Source organism: Geotrypetes seraphini, chromosome 4, assembly GCF_902459505.1.
Source record: "Geotrypetes seraphini chromosome 4, aGeoSer1.1, whole genome shotgun sequence".
Lineage (NCBI taxonomy): Eukaryota > Metazoa > Chordata > Amphibia > Gymnophiona > Dermophiidae > Geotrypetes > Geotrypetes seraphini.
Genome location: NC_047087.1, coordinates 21,891,793 through 21,916,393, shown reverse-complemented (window position 1 = coordinate 21,916,393; position 24,601 = coordinate 21,891,793). Strand labels below are relative to the sequence as shown.

The window sequence follows — 24,601 nt, the reverse complement described above, 5'->3', positions numbered from 1 at the left end:
CTATTTCCCTCCCTTCCTCTCTCCCAAGTCCATGCCTTCTGTGTCCAAAAACCCATTCCCTCCCCCACCTCAGCATCTCTTTCCCTCCCTTCTTCTCTCCCAAGTCCATGCCTTCTGTGTCCAAAAACCCATTCCCTCCCCCACCTCAGCATCTCTTTCCCTCCCTTCCTCTCTCCCAAGTTCATGCCTTGTGTCCAAAACACACTCCCTCCCCCTTTTGTGTTCCCCGTTTGCCTCCCAGCCCATCTTAGCAACTTTCTCAGCAAAATGTAGCTCGAGCCGTGTAGGCTTGTCTTCTATTTCCTGCCTGTCCCGCCGCGCACACATAGCCGACCAGAAGTCTTCCCCGACTTCAGCGCTGACGTCGGAGGGCGGGCTTTGCTTAAGCCCTCCCTCCGACGTCAGCGCTGACGTCGGGGAAGATTTCCGATCGGCTGTGTGAGCGGCAGGGCAATCGGAGTAGAAGACGAGCCACGCGGCTCGAGTTATATTTAACCCCGCGGGTCCCCCATCATCCCCGTTCAGCTCTCCTGTGCACCCGGGGCGCACCGCCCCCCCTAGGTACGCTACTGGCCCGGGCCCCCTTTCAGCTCCGGGCCCCTGAATGCAGGACTGGAAGTACTGCCCTGATGGCGGCCCTGGGGTACAGCAGCATTTCTTCTCCAGTCTCACACATCCGGCAGATTCGCTACAGACAAAGGCAAGTTGCAAGTTTCCCTTCGTCGTTGACCTATCTCCCAAAGGTCAGCCACAGAGGGAAGCTTACAACTTGCTGCTCTTGCTTACTTCGGGCCTTTCTCGTTGCCGGGTCCTGCCTTCACGGAAACAGAAAGTAGGCAGGACCCGGCAGCGAGAAAGGCCCGAAGTAAGCAAGAGCAAGTAAGCTTCCCTCCGTGGCTGGCCTATATCCCGCATGCTCAGGGGCTCTAATGGTCCGTGCCGGCTTCTCTTCCCTACCCCCCCCCCCCCCGCGACGTAACTTCCGGTTTCGGAGGGAAGCCGGGTTCGAGTCGCTTGCTGGGGTTTGTTTTGTTTAAAGTCCGGCGGGAGTCTTTCAGCGGCTCTTCAGGCTGCGCGTTAAGCAGTGGTGGCAGCAGGATTCGGCAGATGACTGCCGGGCGGTAATGTAAATTTGCTGGGCGGAGCGCCCGGCTGAAAAGCGCTGGGGAGAACACTGTAGCGTATGGGTCGGAATTGCCTATATGACCTGTAAATAGCAAAAATTGATAATCAAATTTGGACTTATGTTTGTGATATCCATGTCTTCATTTTGGTGTGCTAGTATTCAGCCTAATCCTAATATTAATTTTATTTAGCGAACATCAAAATGTTCCAACAGCAAAAAAATTTCAATTTTGCTTCCAGCTGTTTAAACATTTAATAAAAAAGTGTTTAAGCCCGTTAACATTAACGGGTGCTAGTAAAGCCTCCTTCCCTCACATGTCCCCTATTTTCAGCCCCAGCTCCAAACCCATTTTTACCTCCCCCCCCGCCCCCTTCTCCCATCTGTTCCCTTTCAGCCCGAGCCCCCTTTTCTCACCAGCAGCATTTCCCTCCCCACTCCACTTCCCTGTCCAGCAGTACCTCTTCCCTGCTCCCCCTGTCCCTCTTCCCTGCTCCCACGGTCCAGTAACACCTCTTCCTTGCTCCCCGGCCCAGTAGCACCTCTTCCCTGCTCCCCTGTCCCTCTTCCCTGCTCCCACGGCCCAGTAGCACCTCTTCCCTGCTCCCCCTGTCCCTCTTCCTTGCTCCCCCAGTCCAACAGCACCTCTTCCTGGTGGGCTGCAAGTCGGGAGCGCTGGCTGCTCGGAGCTGCAGGCGTCGTCCTGAGAGCCTGCCTTGCGGGCGGGCGTCCGTGGCGTTTTCTTCAGTTGGCGCGCGGTGGTTGCACGGGTGGAGCTGTGCGCCGGGCCTTTTCGGCAGAGTCGGCATGTGTTCTCGGGCTGCCTTCGGGGCTCCATGTCCGTGCTGCTTGTCTTGGAGGGTTGAGTCGGGGCGGGGCTCCTGTGCGCAATTCCCTTATGGTCAGTGCTGTGTTGGGGCTTCTGCTGGGCAGTGACCTGTTGGCTCGGCGTTGTGCGCGTGTGAGGAGTAACGGCGGCGGGCCTGTGCTTCCTCCAGCGGTTGGTGAGCGAGGACGGGAGGAGTGGAGTGGCCAGAGTATTCCCTGCTGCTGCGTACTAAAATAGAATCCGGCCACGGATTAGAAAACACGGCGGCAGGGAACATTATGGATGTATGTCTTTCTCCCTGGCCCTTTTCTTTCTGTCTCTCTCCCTTGCCCACTGTCTGTCTTTTTTATTTTTTTTTTCTCTTTCTTTTCTTGGCTTCTGGCTGTCTTGTCTTTATTTCTGTCTATCTCTCTCCCTTTCTGTCTGTATATCATTCTTTTTCTCTTTCTCCTTGGCCGCTGGCCGTCTGTCTTTTTTTCTCTCTCTCCTTGGCTGCTGTCTGTCTCTGTATTTTTCTTTCTTTCTCTCTCTCTCTCTCTCTCCTTAGCTGCTGGCTGTCTGTTTTTCTGTCTGTCTGTCTTTCTGGCATCCTGTCTGTCTGTCATTCTTTCTTTCTATCTGTCTCTCTGACCCCTTGTCTGTTTGTCTTTCCTTCTGTCTGTCTTTCTCCCTTTCTGTCTGTCTCTCTGGCCCTCTGTCTGTCTGTCATTCTTTCTTTCTCTCTGTCTCCTTGGCCGCTGTCTATCTGTCTGGTTTTTTTCTTTCTCTCTCTGTCCTTGGCTGCTGGCTGGCTGTCTTTCTGGCCCACTGTCTGTCTGTCATTCTTTCTTTATTTCTCTCTCTCTTTCCTTGGCAGCTGTGTGGATGGCTGTCTTTCTTTCTGTCTGTCTTTCTGCCTGGCCCCCTGTTTATCTTTCTGGCTGTCTCTCTGCCTGGCCCCCTGTTTTTCTGTTTCTCTGTCTTTCTGCCTGACCCCTGCCTTTCTTTGTCTCTCTTTCCTTGGCCACTGTATGGATGGCTGTCTTTCTTTCTGTCTGGCCCCCTATTTATCTTTCTGGCTGTCTCTCTCCCTGGCCCCCATTTTTTGTTTGTCTGTCTCTCAGTCTCTCTGTCTTTCTGCCTGGCTCCCTGTTTTTCTTTCTCTCTGTCTCTCTGCCTGGCCCCCTGCCTGTATTTCTCTGTCTCTTCTGGCCCCCTTCTCTCTGTCGGCCTTCCAGCATACCCCTCCCTCCAAAGTAGCCCCCTTTCCCTCTCCCCCTCCACTTCCCTGAGCCGTATTTTTATTTTTTTTTAACTTTGTAACAGCGGCTGCACACCCCGGAATTGACACTCTCCAGTAACAGGAGAGAAAATGCCGGCGCTGCCGCTTGAAACCGCCACCGCCACTATCCTTTCGGCTCCCTTAGTCCCTTGCCGCCCCGACAAACATCCTTACTACAGCAAGGGTCGCAGCACTCTAAACAGGCTGCTTCGCGGCCGGCTACTGCCCTGATTCCCCCCCCCCCCCCCCCGAGGCGGATGTCGGCCGCGGCGGCTGTCGCCGGTTGCAGGCTGCTACGGCTGTCGGCGGAGCCCGCTTCCAAAAAGGTTCTTTTTCCTGCACTGGAAGAATGAGCTCTCGCTGGTGTGAAGCCGTGGCCAGCTGAAGGCGCGCAGGGCTGAAGAAGGGAGGGCCCTCCTCCCCTCTCTGTGCGGGAGGAGCCGCCGCACGGCTGCAAGGGGCCAGACAATTTAAAAGTAAAAACCACCAAAGCCATCCTACTGTATTCTCCTTCCCCGCCCCCACTTTTTTAAATTTTCAATCTTGATGTATTTTTCACTCCCCTGTCCCCCCTTCTCCCACTGTTCCAGTTAGTACTTTTCAATTTGTCAACCCCCAATCATTTTAATTATAATTTATTTTATTCAATATTACTTTTTTTGTTTCTTTTAAGCATTGGCTTTGTTTTTTTCATTGTAAAAGTATTGTAAACTGTTTAGGTATTGTGAGAGAGAGAAAGGGCATGATGCTGGACAGGGGGAGCAGGAAGAGAGGGGGAAAAAAGGAAGGGAGGCCTGCTGGACAGGGGAGCAGGAAGAGGTGCTGATGGACAGGGGGGGAAGTAAATCAAAAAAGGAAGGGAGGCCTACTGATGGACAGGGAGAGCAGGAAGAGGTGCTGATGGACAGGGGGGGAGGTAAAACAAAGGGAGAAGGGCTGCTGCTGGATAAGGGGAGCAGTGAAGGGGTGGTGGTGGACAGCCAAAAGAAAGAAAGACAGAAATACAGAAAGTGGCTAAGGAGACAGAGAGACAAAGAAATAAAGACAGACACACACACATATATTCTAGCACCCGTTAATGTAACGGGGTATAAAGCTAGTAATCCAATAGTCTGACTAACAGGAAAATCCTAGCTATGAAGCTGACCATTAAGCTTGAGTCAGAGCAGGCACATCAGATAAACTGCTGGATGGGGAGGGGTGTTCAGCATACCATCCCTAAGTACTAGAAAATATATTATCAAGATAAGAACCTAGTGTATATTTTGCTCCATTAGATGCACTTTTCCTCCCAAAAGTGGGTGGAAATAAGGGTGCGTCGTATGGAGTGAATACCCAAAGTGCCCCCCCCCCCCCCCGTTACCTTATTTTAATGCTGCCACCCTCCCTTGCTTGCTGGCCCTCTTGCTCCCCCTACGTACCTTTTATTTAAACTTCTGGCGCCTTCACTCGCTGAGAGCGGCACACAAGGCTGGCTGGCTGCCTGGTCCCCGCCGCCTCCTTGAGAACAGACGGCAGACGTGGCAGCCTCCTCTTCTGTTCTTTCGCAACATAGCAGTGCAGGACAAGGCAGGCAACCTAGTGTGCCGCTATGCTGTGAGAGAACAGAAGAGGATGCAGCTGCGTCTGCCATTCTCAGGGGAAGCAGCAGGAACCAGGCAGCCAGCCAGCCTTGTGTGCCACTAACAGCAAGTGAAGATGCCAGAAGTTTAAAAAAAAAGGTACGTGCGGGGAACGGGGTGGGGGGGAGGAGGAAGAGGGCCAGGGCCTGCCTGCCTGGGGGGTGAGGAAGGAGAGGCCGGCCTGATTAATTAAAAATAGGGATGGAGGAGGGAGAGGCCGGCCCCCTGCCTGGGGCCCCTGCTGCCTGCCCCCTGCCTGGGGGGTGAGGAAGGAGAGGCTGGGGCCTGCCTGCCCGCCCTGGCAAATTAAAAATAGGGAGGGAAGAGGGAGAGGCCGGGGCTTTCCTACTGCCTATCTGGGGGGAGGGGGAGAGGCCTGCCTGCATATCTACCTACCCACCCTGTCCCTACCTGCCTGCCAGCCACTAGGCCTGCCTGCCATGTGCCCTGTCCCTGCCTGCCCTGTCCCAGCCTACCAGTTGACCACCAGAGGGGGGACAGGGTACAGAGCCTGGCAGGGAGGGAGGACAGGGTGCAGAGCTTGGCAAGAAGTGTGGGGTTGGGTGCAGAGCCTAGCATGGAGAATTTGGTTCAGAATGGTTTTTTTCTTGTTTTCCTCCTCTAAATCTAGGGTGCGTCTTATGGTCAGGTGCGTCTAATAGAGCGAAAAATACGGTAATCCCTTTTTCCAATGCAATAGGGATGGTATGCTGAACCATAGGAATGTATCTAACAGTCCCCAAAGTCTAAGGTAAGAGAGATGAGCCTGCAGTTTAGGGTGGTCCAAAAAAATTAACATTTTGTTTGTCCACAAGGTTAATTTTATTCCTTTACTAGCTGATGCCCCAGCGTTGCACGGGTATTTAATTATAGCAATAACACTGTAAACGGATTCAAATAAAGATACTTTATAGTGGTGAATGAAATTATTTTTTTACAGCTTAATAAAAAGTACAATATTCAAATTATAATGTGAAATATTTGACAAAATGAATACAATACAACTAACGCAAAACGTGAATATAAACAACATTATTAGTTTCACCTCCAGGAGCAAGAACATATAAATTCTTGGGTGAACCCACCCTTGAGCAAGCAACATAGAGTTGTGGGCCGAGAGACCCACAGTACATATCACCCCAGGTAGTGAGGGATCTGCATACCAAGTTTCGTTCAAATCGGTCAAGCCGTTTTTGAATTACTGTGAGAATGGCAGCTTTTTACATTTTTTCCAATGACATGAATGGGTGAAATCTGATTTTCTGTTTGTAGCTCCGCCCACGTGTGCAGGTGGGCCGCGAGACCCCCAGAACATATCAGCCCAGGTAGTGAGGGATCTGCATACCAAGTTTCGTTCAAATCGGTCAAGCCGTTTTTGAATTACAGTGAGAATGGCAGCTTTTTACATTTTTTCCATTGACATGAATGGGTGAAATCTGATTTTCTGTTTGTAGCTCCGCCCACGTGTGCAGGTGGGCCGTGAGACCCCCAGAACATATCACCCCAGGTAGTGAGGGATCTGCATACCATGTTTCGTTCAAATCGGTCAAGCCGGTTTTGAATTACTGTGAGAATGGCAGCTTTTTACATTTTTTCCAACAACATGAATGGGTGAAATCTGATTTTCTGTTTGTAGCTCCGCCCACGTGTGCAGGTGGGCCGTGAGACCCCCAGAACATATCACCCCAGGTAGTGAGGGATCTGCATACCATGTTTCGTTCAAATCGGTCAAGCCGGTTTTGAATTACTGTGAGAATGGCAGCTTTTTACATTTTTTCCAATAACATGAATGGGTGAAATCTGATTTTCTGTTTGTAGCTCCGCCCACGTGTGAAGGTGGGCTGCGAGACCCCCAGAACATATCACCCCAGGTAGTGAGGGATCTGCATACCAAGTTTCGTTCAAATCGGTCCCACAGCTTTTTACATTTTCTCCATTGACTTGAATGGGTGAAATGTGATTTTCTGTTTGTAGCTCCGCCCATGTGTGCAGGTGGGCAGCGAGACCCCCAGAACATATCACCCCAGGTAGTGAGGGATCTGCATACCAAGTTTCGTTCAAATCGGTCCCACAGCTTTTTACATTTTTTCCATTGACGTGAATGGGTGAAATCTGATTTTCTGTTTGTAGCTCCGCCCACGTGTGCAGGTGGGCCGCGAGACCCCCAGAACATATCACCCCAGGTAGTGAGGGATCTGCATACCAATCTGCGTTCAAATCGGTCCAACAGCTTTTTACATTTTTTCCATTGACTTGAATGGGTGAAATATGATTTTCTGTTTGTAGCTCCGCCCACGTGTGCAGGTGGGCCGCGAGACCCCCAGAACATATCACCCCAGGTAGTGAGGGATCTGCATACCAAGTTTCGTTCAAATTGGTCCCACAGCTTTTTACATTTTTTCCATTGACTTGAATGGGTGAAATCAGATTTTCTGTTTGTAGCTCGCCCACGTGTGCAGGTGGGCTGCGAGACCCACAGAACATATCACCCCAGGTAGTGAGGGATCAGCATAGCAAGTTTCGTTCAAATCGGGCAAGCCGTTTTTGCGTTGGCAGCTTTTTACATTTTTCCATTGACATGAATGGGTGAAATCTGATTTTCTGTTTGTAGCTCCACCCATGTGTGCAGGTGGGCCGCGAGACCCCCAGAACATATCACCCCAGGTAGTGAGGGATCTGCATACCAAGTTTCGTTCAAATCGGTCAAGCCATTTTTGCGTGATCGCGGCACATACACACACACATACATACCTCCGATTTTATATATATAGATAGATATAAAATAGAAAAACACACAAAATTTGACTTAAAACAAAGTTTAGGGGTCGCTCCACCTCGCTGATTTTTTAAAAACTGCTGCTGCAATAAATCCCCCCATCCAAACAAGCTGGCATCTGTTATCAAGATGACCCATGAATCGATTCAAAGTGGGATCCCCTTCACCAGAGACTGTGGTCGGCTGCCACTGTCCAGGGAAGCGGAACTTGCATGGAGTCTCTCTGAGGCGACCAGGGAGACAATAAGGCATCTTGGAGAGGGAGCATGTGTGCCTTTGCTCAGAGCACCACCTCTATTGTGGCTGCTATTAACCCAAGGACATGAAGATAATGCCACACAGTAGGCTCTGGCTTGGTCAATGCACCTGTAATCTCACCACAAAGCTTCTGTTTGTGTGCTTGTGGTAGAAAGATTTAGCCTTGTGCCATGTTGAATAAGACCCCCTGATCCTCAAAGGACATCGGGATCAGAAACTGCAAAAAGGAGGAAACCATAACTACAAATCTGTGAATTGAAGTTCCTATCTTTAACTTAAATCTATATATATAAAATCGGATGTATGTATGTATGTGCCGCAATCACGCAAAAACGGCTTGACCGATTTGAACGAAACTTGGTATGCAGATCCCTCACTACCCGGGATGATATGTTCTGGGGATCTCGCGGCCCACCTGCACACGTGGGTGGAGCTACAAACAGATAATCGGATTTCACCCATTCATGTCAATGGAAAAAATGTAAAGAGCTGCCAACGCAAAAACGGCTTGCCCGATTTGAACGAAACTTGGTATGCCGATCCCTCACTACCTGGGGTGATATGTTCTGGGGGTCTCACGGCCCACCTGCACATGTGGGCGGAGCTACAAACAAAATCAGATTTCACCCATTCATGTCAATGGAAAAAATGTAAAACAGCTGCCAACGCAAAAACGGCTTGCCCGATTTGAACAAAACTTGGTATGCAGATCCCTCACTACCCGGGATGATATGTTCTGGGGCTCTCGCGGCCCACCTGCACACGTGGGTGGAGCTACAAACAGATAATCGGATTTCACCCATTCATGTCAATGGAAAAAATGTAAAGAGCTGCCAACGCAAAAACGGCTTGCCCGATTTGAACGAAACTTGGTATGCCGATCCCTCACTACCTGGGGTGATATGTTCTGGGGGTCTCACGGCCCACCTGCACATGTGGGCGGAGCTACAAACAAAATCAGATTTCACCCATTCATGTCAATGGAAAAAATGTAAAACAGCTGCCAACGCAAAAACGGCTTGCCCGATTTGAACGAAATTTGGTATGCAGATCCCTCACTACCTGGGGTGATATGTTCTGGGGGTATCGCGGCCAACCTGCACACCTGGGCGGAGCTACAAACAGAAAATCAGATTTCACCCATTCATGTCAATGGAAAAAATGTAAAAACTGCCTCCGCAAAACCGGCTTGCCCGATTTGAACGAAACTTGGTATGCGGATCCCTCACTACCCGGGATGATATGTTCTGGGGGTCTCGCGGCCCAATTGCACACGTGGGCGGAGCTACAAACAGAACTTCAGATTTCACCCATTCAAGTCAATGGGAAAAATGTAAAAAGCTGTGGGACCGCTTTGAACTAAACTTGGTATGCGGATCCTTCACTACCCGGGATGATATGTTCTGGGGGTCTCGCGGCCCACCTGCACACGTGGGCGGAGCTACAAACAGAAAATCAGATTTCACCCATTCATGTCAATGGAAAAAATGTAAAAAGCTGCCATTATAACTTGGGATGTTGATTTACATATATTCTGTAAGTATGTAGATAGTGGAGACCATCTCATTGATACAGTTTGAAATTGGCCTCTCTTTCTATATAATTGAAGCTCAAATTTTTGATGTAATGCATAATGCCGCTGTACTCTGTACCTTTTCTTTGTTTCTTGTTATTTGTTCTTGAAAACCTAATAAAAATTTCATGGAAAAAAAAAAAAAAAGCTGCCATTCTCACAGTAATTCACAAACGGCTTGACCGATTTGAACGAAACTTGGTATACAGATCCCTCACTACCTGGGGTGATATGTTCTGGGGGTCTCGCGGCCCTCCTGCACACGTGGGTGGAGCTACAAACAGAAAATCAGATTTCACCCATTCATGTCAATGGAAAAAATGTAAAAAGCTGCCATTCTCACAGTAATTCAAAAACATCTTGACCAATTTGAACGAAACTTGGTATGCAGATCCCTCACTACCTGGGGTGATATGTTCTTGGGGTCTCGCGACCCCCCTGCACACTTGGGCAGAGCTACAAACAGAAAATCGGATTTCACCCATTCATGTCAATGGAAAAAATGTAAAAAGCTGCCATTCTCACAGTAATTCACAAACGGCTTGACCGATTTGAACGAAACTTGGTATGCAGATCCCTCACTACCTGGGGTGATATGTTCTGGGGGTCTCGCGGCCCTCCTGCACACGTGGGCGGAGTTACAAACAGAAAATCAAATTTCACCCATTCATGTCAATGGAAAAAAGTTGATTCACTATAGCTTGTAGGAGTAATTAGTTGCTATAATAGTGTGAGCGGGCGGTGTGAGTAAAGTCACCGTTGGGGGAGGGGGAGCGATTCTCTCACACCAGTCCTGACTTTCTCTGCTCCTCTGATGCTTTGTGGACTGCTGCAGTCATTTAGGGGTTTCAAAAGACAGCTCATGGAGGACGAGGAGCTGCCCCAATGTCCTGCCTGCTTCCACTGGAAGATGGTTGCAGCAGGCTCTGCAAGTGTTCCCACATCACGACTGACTCACTCTGCTTCTCCAATGCATTTTGGGCCAATGCAGTCATTTGGGGGCTTCAAAAGGCAGCTCCTGATGGATGAGGGGCTACCCCAACATTTTGTCTGTTTCCCAGTGCATTGGAAGAAGGTCATCACAGGTTCTATAACTGATGTCAGTGTTGGGGAGGCAGATCAATTCTCCCACGCCAGTCCCAACTCTCTCTGCTCTTCTAATACTTTTTCGGGCCGCTGTAGTCCTTTAGTGGAGCCCAGTGGGATAACAGTGTGTCCTGGAGAGGACATATATGTGCTTTCACTCATGGAACAACTTCTATGGTTGCTGCCATGGACCCTAGTACCTGTAGGTAGTGCTAGGCTGTAGAATCTGGCATCTTCAGGTCTAAAATCTGACCCATGACTCAGTAAGAAAAACCTGGCCCTCTGCCTTATTGAAACCGATCCCCAAGTTTCAGGTGACTTTTCCTGAAATTTACTATCCAGCCAGCTATTGTTAAAGCTGGACCACTCAAGCCACTGCTCTCTGTACTTTTGTTTTGGACAGTGCACTGATTAGTCCATTGTCCAGATAGGGATCCCTGCCTTGAGGAGATGTGCCACTACCACAACCATAACTTTGGTGAAGGTCTGTGGTGCTGTTGCCAGACCGAGAGTGCTGAGAGTTGGAAATGCCTCCCCAGCACGTGGAATCTTAAGTATTTCCTATGCTCCAGGAATATAGGAATGTGTAGATAGGCCTCTGTTAAATCTAAGGAGGCTAGAAATTCCCCTAGCACAGGGATGCCCAAGTCCGGTCCTCGAGATCTAATCTTCTATTTGTGCATCGCTCATACCTATACAGGCTCAAGGCGACTGTAAAGAGAGGTAAGAGGGAAGAGAAAGAGGAAGGAGAGAGAGGAGGTGGATAGGTAGGAGGAAGAGGAAGGGGAACGAAAAAGAGGGGAGAGGAGGAAGGGAAAGGGAGAGAAGAGAGGGTAAAGGAGATTAAGTATCGAACAGATGGGTTTTCAATTTTCTTTGGAAGATGATGTGGCAAGGTTCAGTTCTGGTCTTTTCTGTAAGGCCAGTCCAAGTTTTGGCTCCTAGGAAAGTAAGCATAGAGTGGAAAACTCGTTTATAGTGAAGATATTTAGTGGATGGGAGACTTAGTAGCATCCGGTGAGGGTTCTGCTGGAAGTAGGCCATGCTATTGAGAGGCGTTGGATGAGTGGGGCTGCAGAGTTTCCATAAAGTATGCAGTGAATGATCTACTGGTAGGCTAGGTTTTCAGGAAATCCACAATGAACATGCATGAGAGAGATTTGCATACCAAAAAGGTAGTGCAGGCAAATCTCTCTCATGCATGTTCATCATGGATATCCTGAAAACCTGGCCTGCCAGTAGATCTCGAGGACCTGCCCTGCCCTGCCCTAACACATCTGCTGTTATGACCGACTACACAGTTTCCATATGGAAACAAGGCACTTTCAGAGCCACGCTGATCAAGGATAGGTCTCTAGTCCTCGGAGTCTTTCATGGGCACTATGAAGTTCAAGGAGTATCTACCCAAGCCCGATTGTTCTGATGGAACGGGCTCTATGGCCTGAAGATCTAAGAGTCTTTTTACTGTTGCCTGAACCTTGACTGCCTTCTCTGGCCATCTTGCCAGAGAGTTCACAAACTGGTTTGCCAGAGGGTAGAAAAATTCAAGTTGGTATCCCTCTTGAATGATATCCAACACCCAGCAGTCTGAGCAGATCTGTGCCCAGGCCTCCTAATAGGCTGACAGCCACCATTCTGTCTGCGAATGTGTGGCTCCTGACCTGACTTCATTGGAATTTATTGGAGGCTGCTGCAGCACGAGATCCAGAGGGCTGAGGTTGTCTGTTGCTGCCAAACCTGTCAACCCTTGAAAAGATCTTTGGGTAAAGGATCCTCCTGAGTACCGACAAAAGCACCGAGATCCACAAAAAATCACATTGACCAGCTCTCCCTAGGGTGATGATCTGCCACACTGGTCATCAGATTGTCTAGTCCTTTCCCAAAGAAAATCTGCCCTTTAAAAGGAAGCCTGCTTAATGTGGCCTTGGAAGCAGAATCTCCTGCCCATTGTGTGATCCAGAGCATTTTGCGGGCTATAATAGAGTAAGCCGAAACTTTACTCATGACCTCAATTTTGTCATATAGAGGTCTGCAGATCAATCTATTAATATCTCTCCAGTTGAAATCAGTGCTGGTAGCACAGAAAATGCTCAAAAGCTTAACCCCTTATCAGCATTAAACTTCATTTTCAAACAGGCATAACTGGACAAGGGAAAAACGCCTCAGAAGCTGCAGGGCAAATGTTGCTCTGGAGCTATGAAGGGGAGCTTAAATTGCTCTTTAGCTCCCCTCCAACGTTCTATCATAGGCGAAACAACCCTTATTTAATGCTATATGTAATGCTGTATTTAATAGTACAAAACTCAAGCAGCACTTATCTTTGCCTTAGCGTGGCTACAGTTTCCTCACTGAATCAAATAAAGCCGATGATGGCCAACGTTTCATGATCTGCTGATCATTTCTTCAGAGCTCTTTAGTACTAGCAGCGCTAGTTATATTGAGAGGTCTGCTACATAATCCACTCCAGCCATTACCATTTGTGGATAAACGTCGCCATTCAAACCACGAGTCTGACGTAATCTAGTATGACAAGTGTAGGCCATAAATGAGGCCGCTGCTGTTGCCTTAATCCCCAAGGTCTCAAATTGCCTTTTCAGAACCATATCTACCCTGTGAATCTTTTATGAGAATACCTTTGAATCCCTGGGCCCCAAAATCTGGAATAGTCTACCCCCCTATACATAGGTCAGGTCCCCTCCTATTACAGCTTCAGGAGAATGTTAAAGACTTAATTTTCCTCCTTATAATGACTGATCGCTATCCCTTATGCTCTCTAGAATCTATTTATTAATGTAATTACTAATCCCAAATCTTATTGTAAACCACAATGATTCCTTGTTGAAAATTGTGGGACATAAGAAACTATATGGTATGGTATAATTACTCCTCTCTCATCAGGGAGGGAAGTACATTTAGTAATTTACGATATCAACGAATCCAATTTTAGCTGAACAAACAGCTACTGAAATTCAGGAACTATGGGATACAGCTTGGACATAGTCTTTGCCAACCATAAGGAGCCTTCTGAGGCCTCCGACTGCTGTGTGACCAGAATAGTAATGTTAGGATATGAGGGAAAATATAGTCTGTCTTAGAGACACTCATCACAGGGCATTGAGCCGCTGAGGTCTGTGGAGATTCCAGGTTTAAATCCTGCAGAGTCGGTAATACTCTGAATCAAGGCCATTGGCTTGACGAGATGGCATACTGTTGGTCAAAGGCCACCATTACCTCCTGATTGCAGGCTTTTGTTGGAGACACCAAATTCTCCCCAAAGGGATGAATCACTGTGGGGCAGCAAAGGCATGGACTTTGACTCCCAGTCTCAGCCTGGTCTTCTGGTACCTGATCAGCAACCTCCTCGGGGAAGGGGGGCGGAATACGCTCTGTGAGGAAGGACCCTCTTGTGAGCCATAAGCATGCCTTCAGGCGTTGTAGCAGGATCCTGACAGCTTATATAGGCTTTCCCCATAAGACTTACAAACTCTGGGGTAAAACCCTGAGACTTGCCACTTTTGTGAAATCACCATCTAAGGGCTCCGGAAGGGATTTTCTCCCTGGAACACAAGCCATCTACAAGTCCCCACTCCTAGTGGTACCAGAGAGGGCTAAGTCCACAGCTCCCATCCCTCCTTTGTCAGAAGTGAAGAGGAAATAGTCAAGTATAAAATGCTCGTATAATAAGAGCAAGACCAGAAATATGCAAATTCTGAGTTTTTAGAGGTGTACAAAGTAAAAGTGTTCCTTGCTAGACACCAGCTCAAAGCAACTAATCAAGGTACAATGGCAGCCAAACCCTTAATCTCACCTTCCTACCACCCCCCCCCCCCCCCACGCCACTCTCCTCTCTTTGCCCCATTATGTCTTCTGTTGTATTCTTTCCTAAATTTCTTTCACTCCACATTCTTACTTTGGTCTCTCTACCCTCCTTCCCCTTTTTTCAAATGCATACCTAACGTGATCATTTATTTTTTTCATTAAAAGGGGACATCTATTAATTGCATTTCATTAGTGATTTCTATTCCGCCTTTACCTTGCAGTTCAAGGCGGATTACATAAGAGTTGTTATGATAATAGGAAGAACATATTGTTAAGATATTAAGACGTACTTAGGAAAAGTTTGAGCATTTTCTAATTTGTTAAGGAGTAGTTGGTAATTGCAGGAGGAGTTCCAAGCCTGTTTGGTTGTGTTATATTGGTTTTATGTATTTTTTGAAGAGTAGGGTTTTTGTTTCTTTTTTGAAGGTTTTGTAGTCTGTGGTTGAAGTCAGCGGATTGGTGAGCTGTCGGAGCAGCTGGCCAGCTGTCGGACCAACTGACAAGGATGTTCTGGGCCAGCCAGGCAGCGATTGGCTGGCCCGGAACTTCCTCTCTGACGTCCAAAATTGATGTCGGGAAGAAGGCAAGAAGCAGCAGCGACGGCGGACCAGGGTTTGAATCAGCGCAGCAGGGAGAGAAAGTGATCGCCCATCCTGGTGTCCCCTCACACAGCTTCGGGATGCTGTCCCTGAAAACGGGACATTTTGGTGTCCTGAAGTGGTGGGTTGGGACAATGGGACAGTCGGTCCGAAAACAGGACTGTCCCGTTGAAAACATGACATATGGTCACCTTATGCATACCCCTTCCCCTCTTGCTAACCTAAAATCTCTCCTCTGTACCCCACCCTTTCCTCTCCCCACCATTATCATTTTTCTGTTGCTGTACTCACTCATCCCAGTAAAAAAAATTTTCCTTACCCAATGCTAAAGTTGCAAGTTCTGGGTTAAGGAACCGAAGCAGGGCTGTAGCTGAATATCCTGATCTAACTAAATGGCCATGGTTTTGGAGGAGGCCAGGGGAAGGAGCTGCTTTTAATCAGTAATGGATCAACACGGAGCAGAGCTCTGGCAGTGATAATGGTGTCCTAACCTAACTCACATGTAAGGCATGGGGACCAATGGCAGCCCTCATCATTCTGATTTTTTTTTTCTGTTATTCTCAGCCTCTCTTCAGGAGGAAGAGCCATATGCTTGAAGGACAAGGCATTTCTCAATAGATTAAACAACATATTGGAAATGCCCACCTCCTTAAAGATATACCCAATAAAAGTGTGAAGGTAGGCTGGTGCGGTGAATATGATCGACAAACACTGATCAATAGTGTTGAGGCCTTGCATGGAAAGATATTTGGTGCCTTTTCTTCATATGGATCAAAAATGGCCTCGACTTAAAAAATTAGTGAAGACCACTACTTTAGGGTCTTGTTTTCATGCCTTTTATACAATGTCTAGACAAACTAGGCCTAACCTCATATGCAGATGACATCACCATTCTCATACCTTTTGATCAACCCAAGCCCTCTATGACAGACACACTACACCAAACACTAGAAACAGTAGTAACATGAATGAAAGATCATAAACTGAAGCTGAACCCTAAGACAAGTTGAAAATTCTTCGATAGAACACAATTCCAGCTCTTAGTACAATCCCTAGTCCTAGGTCTCTTAAGACTATTGCAACATTCTCTACCTCTCCTGCCCAGCAACAATGATAAAACAACTACAAACAATCCAAAACACAGCTCTGAGACATTGAGGAAACATGACCACATCACAGGGGCATAACTTTGCACAGTGGCAGTATCCAATGAGGTTAATCCGAGACGCGATTATTGCTAATTGAAAACTTTTCCCACATCACGGAGGCATACCTCGACTCACACTGGCTTCCAATTCCGGCAAGAATACTATTCAAATTCTACTGTCTACTATTTAAAATCATAAAAGGCGACAGCCCAACCTGCCTGAACAACCGCCTCAACCAAACTACATCAACTAGACACAGGAAAACCCACACTCCATTCACGCACCCTCTAATCAAAGAAGTCAAACGGAAAAAACCATATGATGGCCTCCTAGACACACATGCAGCAAAAATCTCCAATCTATTACTTATGATCCCAGACTACAAAACAGTCAGAAAAGAAGTAAAGACACTACTTTTCAAGAAATTCCTGCAAATGACTTAATACCACTAGCTCCTTCCCACTTCCCAATACCACTTCCCAATACCTTCCCGACTCCCCAAAGCAACCTCATCTATTCTTTATCTCCTCTAGAAATTACCAGATATCTTCTTGTAATACGTTTTTTGTAATCCGCCTTGAACCGCAAGGCAATGGCGGAATAGAAATCTCTAATGTAATGTAATGTAAAATAAAACCAAGGAACTGGAATGAACTTTGTTCCTTGGTTTTATTTCCCATGGATCCCATAGAAACTCGAAGGTATCAAAATAATAATTCCTCTTCCTATAATGATGCGTTTTAAGTCCCTGTTGCTGCAAATATGAATTCATGGGAAGCCAAGTTTGTGGTTTCTTTACAGTCTTGCCTAAACTAAGGCGGAGAACATCGTGTACATACTTAAAAACTTAATGATATGTAAACAATGAATAATATAGTCAGACAGATTATACTGCCTTTCCTGCACTCTAACATTTCAACATTAAAATGCCACAGCTCATGTAGCTTCCACCTTACTTTTTACATGATCAACATGTCAGTATAAAGAAATTAATTAAGAGTTTAGTAACTCTTTAACACCTGAATGAACAAAAATATATTTTAACAGTTTCATAAAGCTAGCTGTATCAGTTGACAATCTCATTTACAGGCAACTGGCTCAGCTTTAGAAAAGGATAGGAAATTAGTTATTTTTTTTCTGTGTATATATTTCTGGGGACTGCATGTGTTTATGTATAATGTATATCTGTGTTCTCTGTTGAGTGTGTGCTGGGCATGTGTTGCTGCTTCAGATACAAATTTAGAAGCCTTTATACAAAGCTGTAGCAAAAAAGTGACCTTAGTACGCCTGTAGTGCCCACACATCAAAAGTATTGTATGCCTCGGTATGCCCTGCGGTATGCCATTTTAAGCTGCAGTAAGCATGCATTAGTGCTTACTGCAGCATGGTACAAGGGTCCCTTAGATTGCAAGTCCTCTGGGGATAAGGAAATACATGCTGTAACTTAATGTAACTCTTCTTTAACTACGGTATTACTGAAAAGGCATGAAAAGTACATAGCTTGCAGGCCTATGGAAATATTACACTCGTGAGTCTGGAAGCAAATTTTCAAAGGAAATAAAGAACATCCTATCCTCCCCCCTTAAAAAACCCAACAACAACCCCCCCCCCCTAATATGCCAATTGAGGTCCCATGTCACCTGCACCTATAATCAGTTCCTGTACTAGTTAAGCCTTGCTCCTACTTGTCCATGAATATTAATGATCTTATAACTGGGAGACTGAGGGGAAATGAGATAGATTTAGGGAATCGGAGGACTAGGAAAGTAAGAATGGGAAATGGAAAGCTGGTGAAACGAGGGGGACTGAAAACTGGAAGGGGAGAAGGCTAGATTTTAAAAAAAGATAAGAGAAATGGGGGCAAAAGAATGTAATGGAAGAATGTCAGAGACAAATGTAGAGGAGGAAGGTAAAAAGAAAACCAACAAGATGAAGTGGTAAAGAGAGAAATTGGAAATATTGAGACAGACAGTAAGGGTAATTTTTTTTTTATCAGAGCAGAGCAGCTGGCATAAGCATTATTTTATAAAGAAAAGCATATCTCTGCTTTTCTTTATAAAATTAACTTACTCTGGTGCATGCCTACATTGCAGGTGTAACCATTTACACCAGCCCCTGAGCTTGGTAGATGAATTGTAGTATTTCATCATCTCCACACATACTGTCTGAATTCAAGAAGTGTGGGACACGCACGTGGGATCTCTTAAGGGGGATAGTGAATGCTGCTTACTGGATGGGCCATTTGGCCTTTATCTGCCGTCATGTCTCTATGAAACTGTACAGAAAATAAAATCTGTTTTGTAATCTGCCTTGTTTCATTCTTCAGTTGCATGGATTTTTTACTAAAGTTGTGGATGGGCAGAATCAAAAGAAACGTCTAAGTCCGTTTTGGCCTAACTCACAAGTCATCCAAAGTCGGACATGGGAAAAGATCCATTTTCAAAAAATACGTACAGCATATTTAATTTTTTTTTTTTTTTTTTAAATAGTCCAACTGTACTCCAGCCATCTGATCATCCAGACCACTGAGTCATCCATCTTTATACCCCATTTTCGACCAAAAATTCGTGGCCAAAAAAGTATGGAACTGGACACCCAGACATGGCAACAGAGTAGTGGGGCACCTTATAGGGTACTGCTGTGAACTTCACAAAAAGGATGCCACATAAACATCTCACAACAGCTCCCTTATAGGTCATGGTGAGCCCCCCCCCCAAAAAAAAACCACCCCCAGAATCTACTAGACCCACCTATCTACCACCCCAATAGCCCTTATGGCTGCAGGAGCCACTTATATGGCAGTACAGTTGGGTTTTGGTGGGCTCATATTTTCCACCATGAATGCAGTGGTTAACAGTGGCTTATGGGCCCGGGTCCTCCTCTCCATGGTTTACTAACCCATCCCCAAGACCACTTAAGCCACCTCTGTTCAGCTCTACTAGGCTTTCCAATGCCAGGCTGCCAGGTGCTGATGTTCTGGAGGCAGATATGTAAAGTTGTTATTACGTTTTTTTATGGGGGTGGGGGGTCAGTGATCACTGGGGCTGTGTGTGGGGGTCTGTACTTTGTGTCTGCGTTGCTTATCTGGTCACTTTGGATACCTTTTGTGAACTTAGACCTGGTTTTAGATGGCCTAAGTCACAACGTCCAAGTTCCGTCTAGGCAGTGTTGTAAAACCTTCGGTTATATATGCAGTACGACTAAGTCTAGGAAGGCCCATGTCCTGCCCAAATCCCACCCTCACCACTCCTCCTAAAATGCCCCGTTTAGCTCTGGTCATTCAGCAGCAGTGAAGGCCTAAGTCGTTTTAAAATACATCTAAAACCCTGTTCGATTATCGGCACTTGGAAGTTACTGATCGTTCAAGTGCCGATTAGGCCAGTTTTTATATGTTTTTCTGTTTCGATTATGAGCCCCTTAGTGTATGAAGAACACAATATCTTCTATTTTTCCTGTGATGTAGCAACGTGAGTGCTGCGAAACAGGAGTACTTTCTGTCGGGCAGACTCTGTACGTGGCGTCTGAAGGAGAAATCATTTTGGCAATGGATTCAGATAAGTGTTATTTTCATGCTGCTTATATGCTTGTTAAAACAGTGGACTTAAATTTGACTGTGATTTCCTCAGCTGTAGCTGTGAGCTGAAAGTTTTTTGCAGTGAACACATTGATTCATTTGATTTTGAAAGCACTTATTTTGAAAACAGATTGCTCTGAATGCATGAAAATTTACAATATATTTTATGTGGAGTTTTTTTCAGACCCATGATGATACAGACTGCTTAGGGTACAGTGTAGTCCCAGCGATCTGTGTGAGGTGTGTTTTTTTCCACTTTTTGTCCTTATTATTTTGTGATATGTCTTGTTATGACTGAATGACTGCGTGATCCTGTAAGAACTAATCCAAGAGTACGAATATCTGGTTTTTATTTTCTGTGAAGAACCTTTATGGCTGTTTTTCCCGTGGGATTCTATGAAACTTTACCCATATCTATGTGGCTCATATTGCTAGATTAGCCCCAAGATGGATCACAGCTCTGGGTGCCCCTTGAGCTGGCCCTACTTCCATAATAAGAGCTTTTCCACAAGGGTCCCTATTGTGGAAATCCTATATTGCGTTCTTAGCATCTTGTGCCTGGGCTCACAGTGGACCAAATTGTTTGGTGACTCCCCAACTAAGGTGGGTTTGAATAGTACAGAATCTGAGGAATATACTCTCATCTCTGCATTTCTAAATTGCAAGCAAAGCTTTTATTTCTGAATTTAGAACTTGACCCAAGGATAGGGTGTTAACACTCCTGTAGGGCAAAGTACAAAGTAGAACTTGGTAATATGTTTGTTTTTTCCTGTACTCCACCTTGGATTAACTACAGGAAGGTAAAATTGTCTGGAAATTCTGTAGGGCAAAGTATAAAGTATACCTTGGTAATATGGTTTTTTTTTCTGTATTCCACCTTGGATAAACTAAAGGAAGGTAAAATTGTCTGGCAAAGTTTATCTTTTTGAGGATTATACCAAGCTTTGTAATAAGGTAGACACCCTGGAGGAAGTGGATAACATGAGGCGGGATTTGGCGAAGCCTGAAGAATGGTCACACAATTGGCAACTAAGATTTAATACTAAAAAAATGCAGGCTTATACCCTTGGACTGCAAAAATCCAGAATGGTATAGTATAGGAGTTGAAGAACTATGCATGGAAGAAGAGCGGGACTTGGGGGTGATTGTGTCCGATGATCGCAGGGTAGCAAAAAAGGGAGAAAAGGTTACAGTCAATGCCAGGAAGATGATTTGGTGCATAAGGAGAGAAATGGCCAGTAGGAAAGGGGAGATGATAATGCCATTGTACAAGTCTCTAGTAAGGCCCCATTTGGAATACTGTGTGCAATTTTGGAGACCACACCCTCTAAAAGATATAAATAGAATTGAGTTAGTCCAGAGGGCTGCTACAAAACTGGTTAGTAGTCTTTGTCATAAATTGTATGGGGTCAAGCTTAGAGAATTTAATATGTATACTCTGAAAGAAACCCAATAGATAATACACATTCCCTATTATGCCAGAGAATAGACTTCCAGTCTTTATGGATCTTCAGACCACCACTGAGTATCTTAACTTCAAGTGGTTTAATTCCTCATTAATCCTGCTGGTGTATACTATTTTTGTATACTTTTTAAAGTTTATAATTTTGTTTTTTTCTGATTTTGTCATAACATTAGGTTCAATGAAATATACAGGTACTTTTTGTATCTGTTCATCCCTATTGCTGACGCGTTTCACAACTCTTTTTCAAGGCGGGGAACGTTGTGCTGTTAGCACTTGCTTGTTCATGATTGCCGCTGCTGAGTGTAGTCCCGGCAGTCTGTGTATGAGATCTGTTTTTGGCTCTTAATCTCCTAAAAAGCTAATCTGGTTGTTCCATTTACATGTTCTGATTCAATTTTCTGACAAATATCCTTGAGATATGGTTCTTTGTCTTGCCGAATTTGACTTTGAAACATGCAGTTCATTTGTGATACTTTTTATCTATCACCAGATAGTTTCGCTTGTTTTCTTTCTTCTTCTAATTTTCTGGTTTCTTCTAAGATCCAGGGTGATTTCTTGGCTTTCTTTTCCTTCTGGAGTATTTTTTTTTAGCTTCATCACTAATTACAGTTTTGATGTCATTCCATAACTCTTCGGGCTCTCTATCTCCTGTATCAAGCAGGTCAAACCTGTTGTTTAGTTTTATGCAATAGTCTGATAGAATGTTTTCAAAAAATGAAATAGGTAACAAAATGAATATATAAATTACAATCAAGCAAAAATAGAAGAATGAAGATAAAAGTAATAAAAGAAAAATTAAAACAAACCCAACAAAAACAGTCCTGTTAGAACAGTAAGCTGGTTTCTGGAGTGGCCTGTCATTAATCCGGTCATCTTCCTGTGACTTGAGGCAGCTGAAAGCAGAACCTTCCCCAGCGGAACGAAGTAGGCCAGACAAATAGGCGCTGAGGCAAGAGAAAGTCAAGACCCGAAGAACCAAGAGCAGGTACTAGAAGAAGAGGCAGGCCAAGGAAAGTCTCCTGATGCCAGCACCACTCGGTCACACAACACTGAGGCAACAAAGAGTTACAGCAGCACCAGGTGAGCAAGCACAGGATCCCAAGGGGGGGAGGGGAGGACGATGACTCTGGATAGGTGTGCAGGGGGCAGAACTCTGAATAGGTGCACAGGGAAGGGGGGGGGAACTAGATGTCATTTCCCCAGACAAGTTTTAAAATTTAAAAGTTGCCCGGACGCCCCACAGAGCCCTCAAAAAGAGGATATATCCGGGGAAATCTGGTAACCCTTTGTATAGCCCTTGATAGTTGCTATATTGTTTAACTTGCTTTTTTACCAAACTTTTAAAACCACCCTCCTATATATAGATGAAAGTAATTCCAACTCTCGAACATTTAAATGTTTGATTTAAAAAAAAAAAATACCAACAACCCCAAACACATACATTTTTCATCTCTCCCTCCCCCATTCTGAACTTTTGTGAGGCCCTAAGCTGTTGCGTATTTAGCTTGTAGGTAAATCTGGCCACTAGTGATTTGTTCAGAGTCACACAAGCTGCAGTGGGAATGGAACCCAGTTCCTGAGGTTGCCAGACTGCTCTACTAGGGCCTAGACTACTCCTCCACAAGAGAACTAATTTGCGAATAATATTAACTGCTGCTCAATCGTTTTCTCTTCTCCCTCCAACCAGCAAAAGAGGGAATTACAGAACAACTTTTTCGCCCATTTGTTGCCCTTGAAGTAGCGTAGTTGAGGCTCCGCCAGGTGAAAACTCCCCTCCCCTCCCCCATCGATCTTTCAAACGTAGCTTCCCGCCCAGAGGTCGCCACTAGCGAGCCTCGATTCAAACGAGCAGCATGCGCTGACTCTACAGTTTCTTTTTCGCGCAATTCCCGTTTACTCATAGGCTGGAGTAGACCACGTGGGTGAGGAGCTGGCACGCGCAGTTTATGAGGCTCCACCTAACAGTGATCTGTGGGCGGGAAAGGATACATGGGGAGAGGAAAGAAAGCGGTAGAGATGCCGGATTGAGGGGGAGAGAAAGAGGAAAGAAAGGTAGAGAGATGCCGGTTTGAGGGAGAGAGAGAGAAAGAGGAAAGAAAGGTAGAGAGATGCCGGATTGAGGGAGGGAGGGAGACAAAGAGAAAAGAAAAGTAGAGAGATGCCGGAGTGAGGGAGAGAAAGAGGAAAGAAAGGTAGAGAGATGCCGGATTGAGAAAGGGGGAGGGCAATCCTTGCGCCCGCCCACAAACTCCTGTTAGGCGACGGCCTAGTCATGTTGTGTTTTGCTTAAAAGAGGTCACTAAAATACCTAGACTCCCATAATGGCTGCGACTTCAGAGATTTGAATTCATTTCTCCTTAGGTCAGGCTTGTGAGTTTATGCCTAGCTGAAAGTTCTGTCAATCATTATCCAAGTGGTGGTGTCCCCATAAGAGGTGGAGTCGCTTTACAAAGGGAAAAGACATCAATGAAAAAGAGGTGGGGATAGGAAGTGTGACATTTGAGCAGGCAGCCTTAGAACAGAAAGCATCTTCCACTTTAGTCATCATCATAGCTTACCTGGTGATTATATTGATCCCTCTGCCTTCTGCACGCTCGTCTCCCGCTGTAGTGCTTCACGTGAGTCGGCCTGAAACCAAGAGCATGGACCAGCTCTTCGCTGAAGCTAGCTTTTTGCACTACTTGGGGGTGAGCCTCCTCTTAGGAGGAGCAGTCCTGTACAAGTTAAGAAAGAACCAGGTGCGGCTAGGGAAGAGATGTGCCTTTGGTGTGCTCTTGCTTGCCCTGCTGGAAGTATTCTGTTTCCTAGCACTGCCTGGTTTCCTAGGGTTGAGCCTCTTCGCTCTGTCTTGTCTCATCTTTTACGTCAGCATTTCTCCAGGAATGCTACCTGTGGACAGCAAAGCGGTGCTTATCACAGGTAAGGGGAAAGAGAGCAGAGTGGCTGGGGAATTTCATGTGCAAACTTTGAGGGATGCAATGACAGCCCTAATCTGAAAGGTTTGTATGGAGTTAAATTCAGTTTTCATTTAGCATAGAAATTTTGAACAGTTATTTGCTTCCAGTCCAAAGCCATGAGAATGAGTTTGCCAGTATAGCATTTGCTTTTCTGTTTCATTGTGTTCTGTTTACAAAGGATAACTCTTAGATAACCTTTGTTTTTGTTTTATTTTACAAATCTGCACATTTTTTTCTCATTCATCAAGGGCTTCTTTTACTAAATGGCGATGGTAGAGGTCTCTACCGTAGGCTGGCGAAGTAAATGCTCCGACGCTCAGAGAAATTCTGTGAGCCTCAGAGCATTAGTATGTGCAATGCTTGCCCAGGAAACTCAAATAATTTAGTTGCTCATTCAGAGAGATGTAGCAGCCTAATTGCAATGAGAGAACACCAAGAGAGAAACTGATAACTTATGTGCCCTTTATAACAGGCAACCTCAAAGCTTCCCCACAAACTTAACCTGCTCTGA

General features: G+C 45.9%; 2 protein-coding genes and 1 pseudogene across 4 annotated transcripts in view; 2 read left to right on the top strand and 1 right to left on the bottom strand.

Annotated features, from left to right (window-relative positions):
- Window positions 1-23,710, bottom strand: part of SDR42E1 (short chain dehydrogenase/reductase family 42E, member 1) — a 55,751-nt gene extending 32,041 nt beyond the window's left edge. The window contains exon 1 of one of the 2 annotated variants that reach the window (XM_033941449.1): window positions 23,692-23,710. The gene's annotated coding sequence lies outside the window, so the exon portion shown is untranslated. The remainder of the gene's footprint in view (window positions 1-23,691) is intronic. The other variant, XM_033941446.1, reaches the window with a different exon arrangement.
- On the top strand, window positions 16,132-16,281 carry LOC117360167 (annotated as a pseudogene).
- The window catches only part of HSD17B2 (hydroxysteroid 17-beta dehydrogenase 2), a 47,457-nt gene continuing 46,165 nt past the window's right edge, over window positions 23,310-24,601 (top strand). For both annotated transcript variants that reach the window (XM_033941453.1, XM_033941452.1), the window contains exon 1: window positions 23,310-24,052. In XM_033941453.1, coding sequence (XP_033797344.1) covers window positions 23,776-24,052 — 277 coding nt within the window. In that variant the 5' untranslated portion in view covers window positions 23,310-23,775. The remainder of the gene's footprint in view (window positions 24,053-24,601) is intronic.